Below are 12,115 nucleotides of genomic sequence, written 5' to 3'. Positions count from 1 at the left end.
AAAAAAATAAGCCAAATTAGTTTATAACCAAAAATTATAATTTTTAAACATTTTTTTTACATTTTTATTTTATTTTTTTATATTATTATTTATGGGTTTTTTTTTTTTACATACTGTCACCCTAGAAGTACAGTGTCACCATGGGAATAAGTTGGTGATCATGGTGACACTGTACCACTTGTGGCGGTGATGAAGATTTTTTTTTTTTTTTTTTTTTTACAGTGATTGCTTTTACACCCATATAGGATGTAAAAGCAATCATTTCTCTTTCTCTCTGTCTGCATTCTTGCAGCCATTGAGAAATACTGAGTGAGCTGTGATTGGTCACACCTTGTCACATGGTACAAGGTTGTTGTGAATAGCCTTGTACCATGTGACCTCTGTGATCATTCACAGATTTCACACGTAGTAAGCAATGATGTCACTTGTGACATCTTGCTTACTACTTTGCATGTGATCACTGATTGGCCTATCAGTTATCACATGATCGGGACCTCGTACAGAGGTCCCATCCGACGATTGGTGTTTCACTGTGTCTGGAGGACACAGCGGGCACCGGATCGCGGTGAGCGCGCACAGCTAGAAAAGGCGGGTGCCGTTTATGAACGGCAACCCGCCCCTGGAGTGCCACCACCCTGCCGTTTATAAACAGCAGGCGGACGGCAAGAGGTAGAAGTTGACTGGTTGAGATGCACAGTTGCTCCAGATTCTGGCTGCTCTATTTTTTGATAATTTTTAATGAGTACTTATTTGAGCATTATTGCAGTGCTTGCTTTAACCAGTTCTAATATGACTTCTACAAACTTGCTCTTCCTAATTTGTTATTATTGTAATAAATATAGAGCACAAAAGAGTAGCCACTGGAGGAAGCTCTCAGTAGGTCAGCCAAATTACTATACCCTTTTTGGACATTAGCAACTGTTGAGATAAGATATCAGCCACTGAACTATTTTTACTGATAAACTTGTATTGTGAGAAGGTGCAGCAAAGTACTACCATTGAGTAATACTCCAAACCAGGAAGCAGAGCCAGTTTATATAATGATCAACTGCCTTGTGTACACACACATATATATATATATATATATATATATATATATATATATACACAAATTATGCACAGAAACAGATAGTGAGTGAGTGATTTTAAAAGGGATTTTTTTGCCTGAGTTTTTTTTTTTTAGTAAAATAAATGTTTTTATAAATGTGAAAGTGATCTGTTAGATGCAATGTAATTATGCATATACCATACCTAGCCAATACCCCTGAAAGTTGGAAATCACTGTACAGTCCATTCATAAAGCAATCAAACATTTTTGTAGCCTTCTCGAAGTCTGTGCCTTGCAATAATCATATATCTGGGCTCTGCAGGCAATTCCTTTAACCTCACTGCATTTGCTCTGATACAGTATTCATTGTCAGCTGTGAGGCCTTTTATAGAGAGGTATATGCTTTTCTAAATTACGTTCAATCAATTTAATTACCACAGGTGGACTCCAATCAAGGTGTGGAAACATCTCAGCAATGATCAAGAGAAATGGGAGACACTTGAGCTAAATTTCAAGTGTTGATGCAAAGGGTCTGAATACTTATGCCAATGTGATATTTCAGTTTTACTTTTAATAAATTTACAGACATTTCTAAAATCCCATTTCTGTTTTGTCATTATGGGGTACTGCATCTAGATTAATGAGGAAAAAAATAAATGTGTCAATTGAAAAATGTGAAGGGGATCTGAAAAGAACACTTTATGAATATACTGTATACACTGCTACGCCAGTGATCTCTACTAGCTTCCAGGTCCAGTGCTGAATTTTGCATGGGGACCCACTGGATGCCTTTAGCTGCCATTGTTCTTTCAACTCATAAACAGGGAGAAGGATCTGATTTCAGAGGAAATACTGAGTAAAATGTACAGTAATTTAACTAGCATAAAAAGGGGAGCCAGTGCTTGCTAAAATGTACATCAACATGCATAAGAATGCACATCAATGGAAGGCAATGCACATCCATTTTTCAAACATTTTATGCATTTTTTTAATATAGTATTTATTGAACTTTTTATTGCTGTACAGATCATACAAAGATAATGACACAGGTTTTGTGGATGATTAAGGTCTAATTCAACTCACTTAATGCCTTATCTGCATTAAATTAGCCTCAGAACCTATGTCATTAATATGTGTTCGGTTTTAAAGGGATGAGGTGGCAACCCTATGTAGAAACATATAAAGAAGTTTCATAAAAGAGAAACATATAAAGAAAATAATACCAAAGAGGTACGATTTGTACTCTAAGTTCCCCATCATATGTAGCCACAGCATAGTGGGCCAATGTGAAGCATAGATGAAGATAAAGATATTAAACACAAAAAAACTATAGTATGGATAGTGACCAGCAGGTCAACTTATTCCCATATGGACAAAAAGCAATGCTAACAGACATTCAATGACACAGAACCATAGTATCTTTCTCAGGTTTTATGCATTTTATTGCACAGTTATGTGTGAACAGGCCCTTAGGGTGATTTTGCCTCACTTTATGTCCTGGGGACAACCTTTAACCAGACAGGAAGTGAAAGAAAATCTGCACCTGGGGACAGGCAACATTAAAAATGGGATAGAGGTTCTAGCCTTCCCCCACTTAACTTAAAAAGAACACTTCTGTCTATGTTGCTGTTGCAGAGATGTACCCTTACTTCCTGTGCTGGGGACACCTTTTTTTAGCAGACAGGAAGTGAAGGAATCTCTCCAGCAGAGCCCCCAATGACAGTAAAAGCTCACAAGAGTTTTAATTCTTCTCTATCCAAATTTAAAAAAAAAATGGCTATAGATACACTCTAAATGTTTTCGATGTGATATGTATATTACAATTATCCAACAAAAGCCAGCTCTGTTTAAAAGGTAATAGTAAAAGATATACAGAACTGCCATTGAACAAGATCTACTGATCTACTTCCGAAAACTAGTTCCCTGGCTGCCAATATGTTGATCCAGTGATTTCACTAATCTACAAGTATGTTGATCCAGTGACAGTCAATGATCTAAAACAAGTATGCTGATCCAGTGATTTCATATATCTAAAACAAAAATGTTGATCCAGTGGCAGTCAATGATCTACAAGTATGTTGATTCAGTGACAGTCAGTTATCTAAAACTACTATGCAGTTTGTACGTTCTCACTTTACTTCTTGCTGTCAAGCTTGGTCATGTGATGAGCCTATTCTGAGTTCATTAACAAATGCATTTGAACCTTTTCAGATCTGTATTTGACCTCGCTCACCCAATCTGAAATAGCTTTTGAGTTCCTATTGAGGAAAGAATTAGCTGGAAAGCATACATCAGTAGGCCTCTTTTAGGCTAATGTTATGCAAACTGTGGCCCAGTTACCTACCTGATTTTTCAGCACTTGAGTGCTGCAATGTATACAGGCCACTAGACTAAATGCAACTGATGTATTGGGGTCTGCAGTAAAATAACTATAACAGTTATTGACATCTGAGTATAGGAAAAAAGTATTACTGAATAAGAACAAAACAGCCTAGGGTATAACACACTAGCAATTAAGAAATGTTAAAGTAATCTACCTGTGGAACAACTCCAAATGCTTTCCTCCACTTCTGCAATGGTATTTTATTCCAAGATACCCCATCAATCTGAATATCTCCTTCAGTTGATAGCAGTCTCAAAAACGCAGACAACAATGTGCTCTTTCCTGATCCAGTTCTTCCTAGCAAACCAACCTAGAATGTCAGATATTTAAAATATGAATGTAAAGTATGTATTTTAAGTGGCATTTTACTTCAAAGAAAGATAAATATGATCAGACAAAATGCACAAACGTAGCTTTTAATATATTTGCTCTTATGCAGTATGCAGGGCAAGGAACAAAACTATAGGTGTTAGAGTGCAGAACCAATCACAATTTACTTTACTGATGTTAGACTAATACAATAGGGGTTTTAATTGTTTTCTATAGGTACTGCAGTCTGCATTTCACTTTTTCTCCTTGCTCTGGGTGTTATTGGGTGAGACTGTTTAAAATAATAAAACAGTTTGAATACATTTACTTTACAAGGAAAGTCTACCATTGTGGAAATACACTATGGCTGAACCAAGAAATGTCAACAAATACAACAAAGGATTCTCAACAAAATATTAAAAATGAACATTTTATTTATGATTATATTCATTTGTCCAATTACATTTGAGCCCCTGAAAATGGAGAGACTGTGTATAAAAATGGTTGCAGTTCCTACAATTTGTACTTGATATTTATGTTCAACCCCTTGAATTAAAGCTGAAAGTCTGCACTTCAAATTTATGCTTCGTTATAATTTATTTTGGTGGCATACAGAGCCAAAAGTATGAAATTGTGCCTGTGTCCAAATATATATACGAACCTAACTGTACATCCCAACAGGCCTAATCCTGGTGTAGGGCATCAAGGGTGTTATGCAAAGAGCCAGGCTACTGATAAGACAAGGGTATCAGAAACTGCCTAATAGGCTAAGGTGCATAATAGGGCTCTGGTCGAAGACAATTATTCTTTAATGTACAATGTAGGAAGAGTAAGTAGCTGAAGTTGACTTGGTATCAGCCTACTGCAATCCCTGTACACCAGAACAAAATACTGAGAGAGGGAAAAGTAGCACAAGTAGGCAAAAAGACATGCTGAATATGTCATGTGCTACCAAAGGCCAGAGTTCTTTTTTTCACTTCCCAGTCACAGGCTGGGAAAAGGACAATACCTTTAAGCATTCGTAAACTGCAGTAGCGAAAGTAAAAAATCTCCTGCCATGCTAGACAGTGCTGTCTAAGAAGTGGGTGAACAGAAGTACAAATCATTTGCCATGTAAAACCACATGTGTAGGCACCTGTTTGCATAGAGTTCAGGTTTAATCTTCAATAACAGTGAAACAAAAGCAGAAGGTATAAACCAACAAAATCAAAAGTAAGGCAGATTTAATGTCAGCATAGCAAACCACATTTGACTGACGTTCTGAACAATGAAGCTTTAGAAGCATGGATCTTACCCTTTGTCCAGGACTGACTGAGAATGATACATTCTCTAGAACAGCATGGCCTCCATCCACGAACTTTGCAGAGAGGTCTTTAACAGACATCTGACCACCAGATGGCCAGTTTGTGTCTTTGTTTGCATATTCATTCTCTATAATAAGGACCTCTGAGAGTTTATCATCCTTATCTGTACCATTCTTGCCCGCATCTTCATTTGGAATATCAATAAATTTAAAGATTCTGCTGACAGAGCGCATCTACAACAAAGGATATCAGATTAATTGTAGCAAATAAACTGCATTGCATGTGTATTCCCTGAGAATTAAGCCTAGGCATTGTATGAATGACTATATACACTATATTGCCACAAGTATTGGGACACCTGCCTTTACACGCACATGAACTTTAATGGTATCCCATCCATTATCTTAGTCCATAGGGTTCAATATTGAGTTGGCCCAACCTTTGCAGCTATAACAGCTTCAACTCTTCTGGGAAGCCTGTGCACAAGGTTTAGGTGTGTGTCTATGAGAATGTTTGACCATTCTTCCAGAAGTGCATTTGTGAGGTCAGGCAGTGATGTTGGACGAGAAGGCCATCCCAAAGGTGTCCTATCAGGTTGAGGCCAGAACCAGTGTGCAGGCCAGTCTAGTTCCTCCATCCCAAACTTGCTCATCCATGTCTTTATGAACCTTGCTTTATGCACTGGTGCACACTCATGTTGGAACAGGAAGGGGCCATCCGCATGCTGTTCCCACAAAGCTGGGAGCATGAAATTGTCCAAAATGTCTTGGTATGCTGACACCTTAAGAGTTCCCTTCACAGAAACTATGGGACCAAGCCCAACCCCTGACAGACAACACAACACCATAATCCCCCCTCCACCAAACTTTACATTTGGCACAGTGCAGTCAGGCAAGTACCATTCTCCTGGCAACCACCAAATCCAGACACGTCCATCGGATTGCCAGACAGAAAAGCATGATTTGCCACTCCAGAGAACACATCTCAACTGCTCCAGAATCCTGTGGCGGCATGCTTTACACCACTGCATCCAACGCTTTGCATTGCACTTGGTGATGTAAGGCTTGGATGCAGCTGCTTGGCCATGGAAACCCATTCCATGAAGCTCTCTATGCACTGTTGTTGTGCTAATCGGAAGGCCACACAAAGTTTGGAGGTCTTTAGCTATTGACTCTGCAGACAGTTGGTGACTTCTGCACACTGTGCACTTCAACATGCGCTGACCCCTCTCTGTCATTTTATGTGGCCTACCACTTCGTGGCTGAGTTACTTATTGCACAGGTGGTCACTTATCACAGTACCACGCTTGAATTCACTGAGCTCCTGAGAGCAACCCATCCTTTCACAAATGTGTATAGAAGCAGTCTGAATGCCTAGGCGCTTGATTTTATATACCTGTGCCCATGGAGGTGATTGGAACACCTAAATCAAATGATTTGGAGGGGTGTCCCAATATTTTGGCAATATAGTATATATATATATATATATATATATATATATCATATATATATATATATATATATATATATATATATCATATACAGAACAGGACAGGCTAAAATAAGCTAAATTCATAGGATTCAGAACCCTTTTTGGATGAGAGAGGATATGCAAGACAATGTTTCAGGTCAAAGAATTTTTGAGAACATCTGACTTACCAAACTGTCCACATCAATACTCGAGTTTACAGCCCACTGCAGAGTACTCATAATATTCATCGCCAGAGTCAGTACAATTCCAACTTTTTCTCGACCAGCACCTGCAATTTTAAAGCAAAAAAAAAATGGAAGTTGAGATTCTTCATGTAAATATGAAGAATCCCAAGGAAAGGTTGTCTTTATTGTCAATAGCAATCAGATTTAACTTCTCTCTGACATGATTGGCTGTAGATTTGTTCCACACCAGTATTACTGATGTCAACGTTAGACACATTTTCACTCTAATGGTTTTTAAGTCAGCAATTACAGTATATGTATTTCTGTCAATAAAGGTTTCCTTTAAGGTCTCTTGCAGACATTGGTGTATACAAAATCATATTTTACAAACTCATGATCAGAAAAAAAGAGTCACCAAAAATAGATAAGCATCAGACAGAAATGCTCCTCTATACTATATAACAGTTTTTGTGTGTTGTACTTTTGTCCTAAGTGGCATAAACGTTTTTGAGAAATACTGTAGATATAGTGTAGATATTTACAGTAGCATTAACCTCCTTGGTTTCTATGTGATTTTATTGTTCTTGAGTCAGTAAGGTCTTTTTTCAGTTTTCAGTACATATTAGCAATGCATTCTTTAACAGCTTTACCTGGATAAAATTAATAATTAAAATCACTTAAAGCGGTAGTAAACAAAAAATAAATCTAAAAAAATCTTCTTCAAGTTCAGAACATAATACATCGCATACTAGCACATTATGAAAGACTTACCTGAAAAAGAAGCCCTCCAGCGAAGCACTGTCACGGCTCCCTGAGGCTTCCATCTTCACTCGGTCTTCATTCCGGGTTTGTCGGCTGCGGCCATTAGATTGGCCAGACCACAATGGCGGGAGATTGGGCTGAGACATGGCTTGCTCAATGGACGGCACACTGATCATTGAGAGCGAAGTGCGCATGTGCCGGTTAAATCACCGATGCTGCAAAAGTAAATGTCTCCTAAACGGTGCACGTTTAGGAGATATTTACAATACCTACAGGTAAACCTTATAAAAGACTTACCTGTAGGTAAAACATAAAAAACCGACTTTACTTCCACTTTAAAGACTTTTATACCAAAAAGAATTTTCTGTTTAGAAGCTTCTCTGAACATATTAGAGTGGTTCTAAATCCTGAAGGTTTTATACCTTCATTCATGCTATGCATGAAGGTAAAAACCTTTAGTGTGCAGCTTCCCCGTCAGCACCTCCCTTATACACACCTGAGCCCAATCCAGCGATATGCATGAGAGCCGAAGCTCTCCCAGGTCACTGCCTCCTGTTCAGCTGTGACACAACAGCAGGAATCATTGATGGGACTGGAGCTATGCTGTGTGGATACAGAAGTAGACCAATACCTGAACAGTGGGACTAAAGTGGCCATTAATCTGTTGCTGCTAGCAGAGACTGAGCATACAGGGACAGGGCATTTAACTAGCAGCCTTTACCACTGCATGAAGACTTTAAGGGGGACTGTACTTATGTGCACTACTGTAAAGACTGGGCTCCAACGCTAGCCGGCTGAACAGTTAGGGCAAAGGACTGTCTTCTCAGATAGATGCTCTACTAGGACTTCATGAGCTGTCTATAGACAGGGAAACCTCTATCATAAGGTCTGGTTCCTAGCATGGTCATAAATATAGAATGCACTCTAGCTGTATAATATATTGGTTGCAGGAAAGTTATCACAGCACTGATTATTATCACTGTTGTTATCTGTGCCATTATTTAATGTAGACCTACAGATTCTCAGGTATATATTAATATAAACGTATAGATCTTTATCCTAAGCTGCTACAATCTAGTAATTTCTTTGTCTAAAGAATTGTGTTTGACTCACACTCTGCTTGTTCCTATATGTATATAATGCCATTTACCTTGATATGTTATAATATAATGCATTTCTTTATTCTTACCCAGTCTGCTGTTTACCTCCTGAAACTGAACCAAAGCTGTGTTCAGGGCACTTATATTTGTGCTCTCAACAGTACTGCAATATCTATCTGGTGTGTCAGAGGGGCCGAGGTTGTTCTCAGAGTCGAGGCAAAAGAACAGAGAACCTAATACTACAGGGGGTAGTACTACATATGTTATACTTTCAATGAACATGTTACTTAGAAGACCCATACATTTTCTGGAGCTAATCAAAATATAAGATTTTTTTTAGATAAAAAAAAAAGAGTGGGCATAGATATCCTGTCATCTCTCCTACATAAGAGGTGTTCTAGAAGGAAGCATTCTTGTGGACCACAGAAACCAATTTGATTCTTCATTTCATGTTCAAACGACAGAAATAGTAAGTTGTATTTAGAAAGTGACTAGCTACTGCTTGCAACCAGCACACATTTACAATACTTTATATGCCAGTATTCTCTCCTCTACTGTACCTCATCCTGAAGAGATTACGCAAAACAGCATTTTGTGCTAAACTGCACACAGCAGATACCAGAGAATTATGTATGTACTGGGGAGTGGTGAGGCACGGGTGGTAATTTCACCTGTCTCCTTCACTGAGGTCCAGTGGTCCAGCAATTCATCATGCTTACCCAAATAGTCTATAAGAAATCTTAAATTCTCAATTATGAGAAGAAAGAGGTCCACGTGGTACCTGTGGAGTTCTACACCTGTACATGGAGTTCAGTAAGACTATACCTTACTCAGCATACCCACCATCTATAAATATTAGTCTCTGACATTCTTTAAATTTAGTGGAACATGTCAAAGGTAGTAAGCCTTTGTACAGGTATATAATATACATATTTATTTGTGAATGGTAATAGATGGTTTATGGAAGATTTCAGTTGCACTTTAAGTACAACATCATATTGTAAAACAGTATACAGGACCAAATGACAAATGATGTGTACCTGAAGTTGCAATGGAGATAAATGCAACAGCACAGAAGAAGATGACAAAGATCATCTCAATCGTCATCTGGAACCACCGCAGTGTAGACAAGTAGAGGAACCAGTTTGCAGTGTGTAAATTCAGTGCTTTGTGAAACAGGGTTTCAAAATAAGGCTGCCTGCCAAAGGCTCTAAGTGTCCACAAACCCTTTAAACTTGTTATCAGGTGAGTAAAAATTGGACTACGAGCTGTAAAAAGATAAGAAATATATCTGTATATATAATGGCACTTACAAAATAAACTCTATCAGCTATATGGGTGTTATAATCATTTTTTATTGTCAAAATATATTTTATGTAAGTACAAAAATGCAGCAACCAACCTTCCAGATAATAAGATAATGATTGCAAATAAATACATTACACTTGCACAGAAAAGTAAATCAAAATGCAGATCAGTACAACATGTTTTTTGGGTATGGTATTTAAGGGTTAAAGCACAGATCGTGATTTTATTGCTTTCTGTATCCCCTCTAAGTAGAGTCACCCTTTCTATTCTGATGAGCTTGGTTAGCAGGACAAAAGGTGATGGAAAAACCGAACTTTCAGAGTTGTTTCCAGCGCAGATGGTGAGGAAGACTGTTTGGGTGTCAACTGTCTAATATGGGAATTCCTCTTCCTTTTGGGGGATTTTTCCACTCCAGAAAAAACTGCAATTTGATTAAATGATGAACACAAACATATTTGTTTAACCTTGCTGGTTTCATTGATACTGTAAAGGAATTTGAAATTGATTAGTGTCTATATATTCCAGCCTTTCCCTGTGATTCATTATCTCTATGATTAAATCTTGCCATAATGTGTATGAGCATAGTGAAGATGTGCTTTGATAAATACATTTTTTTTTGCTGACATTGGAGATTACCGACTTCTGTTTTTTTTTAACATTTTAAATAGGATGAGACATCATTGATTTCAACCCTAAAGCTGGCCATAGGTGGAACTAAATTTGGCCAGTTCAGCAGGGACCAGCTGAATTTCGATCCATCTATGGCCATTCCCATTCCAGAGAAGTCGATCTAATGGTAACTGGATTGTTGGAAATTTTTCCTTTGATCTATGCTAGCTGCATCAGTGTATTCTGAGAGCGGAGTCGTGTATATGGCCTGCCTTACCAGAGCCATCAGAACACACATTGATTCCAGTGTATGTATTGAATGCTTCCCAGACACTGCAGGCAATCAATTAGATTTTTAGAGTAAAAACAATTGAATAACCTTGTACTGTCAACTTTGATTAGGACAGAAGTCAACGATCTCTTAGCTCGATTCATAACCAAACTCTGTTGCAGATGCAGCGAATGTCTCTTTTTAAATGCAGACTAACACCCATAAACACAGGGCATTAAATAGAGGGCACAGTTATAAGTTCAGTACATAATTTGTGTTACATTATAGTAACTGCTTACAAAAACTGCTTATGTTGTTTTATAATGCAAAACAGCAATAGATTACAGGCCTCCAAACTAATTGAACAGTCAGAGCTGGCACAGTTTACACCTGATATGTGAAGCCTGTGAACGCAGAAGAATTTTGGGTGTGAACCTCTCTGAACAATTGCTCAGAGAATCCTTCTGTGTTGACATCAGCATTAAACTGTCCTCCTCCCCACATTCCATGTGATCAAACTAAATCAATATGTATATTAAATCTATGGAAGAACAAATGAATGTTCTAAAGGACTAGATAATATTGTGACAGTGGGAAGGTAATATTTGCATTTCAGATAATGTATCTCTGTTGCCCTTACCTTCAGATTCTAACTGTTTCAGTTGCTGGGAGGTGTGAAGAAAATAGGATCTAAGTAAAACAAATGCAATGATCACAGGTATGGTCGCCAAGAAGATATAAGGTTCCAGTAAAGAAACCACCGTTATTGCTCCAACCACAATAAGGACCAACTAGAAACACAAAAAAAAGTTACATGAGGCATAAATTGGTACATATGTAACATATATATATATATATATATATATATATATATATATCCCAACAGATTTGTCAGAAAATCTTTACTTTCCTTTGAGAATCAACATTTTCTATGGGACACTGTACTACAAAATACTCCCACAAATGCGGGCCATTGATTGCAAACAAGATTTGCTCATTTGCACACACAAAAAAGTATCTTTCCTAACAAATTCATTCTCGACCATATTGCAAAAATGAATACACCCCAATGAAAGTCTTAGCAGCAAAGCTAAATTTTAGACAACAAAATCCTAATTAACAAAAATTCAACTACAGGTGAGTCTAATTATTCAATACCAGGTGTCCAGCAGACAGTTGGTTATAAAAAGGCATTACTTAACAAAAAAAAAACCCTTCCCGTTTCATGCTGTCAGCAATGGCATCACATGGAAGAGAAATGTCACAAGGCCCTGGAAAGAAAATAATTTCTTTACACAAAAAAGGTGAAGGCAACAATAAGATCAGCAAAGCTTTGCTGATCAGCCAGAGTACTGTAGAAAAAGTG

General features: G+C 37.8%; 1 protein-coding gene across 1 annotated transcript in view; it reads right to left on the bottom strand.

The window, feature by feature from the left end:
• Nucleotides 1-12,115, bottom strand: part of CFTR (CF transmembrane conductance regulator) — a 200,484-nt gene that overhangs the window by 45,230 nt on the left and 143,139 nt on the right. Inside the window, exons 19-23 of the mRNA XM_089672096.1 lie at nt 11,390-11,540; nt 9,602-9,829; nt 6,703-6,803; nt 5,035-5,277; nt 3,586-3,741 (exon numbers count right to left, since the gene is read on the bottom strand). Of these exons, the coding sequence (XP_089528222.1) occupies nt 3,586-3,741; nt 5,035-5,277; nt 6,703-6,803; nt 9,602-9,829; nt 11,390-11,540 (879 nt within the window). The remainder of the gene's footprint in view (nt 1-3,585; nt 3,742-5,034; nt 5,278-6,702; nt 6,804-9,601; nt 9,830-11,389; nt 11,541-12,115) is intronic.

Source organism: Staurois parvus, unplaced genomic scaffold (assembly GCF_062004578.1).
Source record: "Staurois parvus isolate SC_StPar_1 unplaced genomic scaffold, SC_StPar_1.0 ptg000120l, whole genome shotgun sequence".
In the NCBI taxonomy this organism is placed as follows: domain Eukaryota; kingdom Metazoa; phylum Chordata; class Amphibia; order Anura; family Ranidae; genus Staurois; species Staurois parvus.
This window is presented reverse-complemented; position numbering and strand designations above follow the sequence as displayed.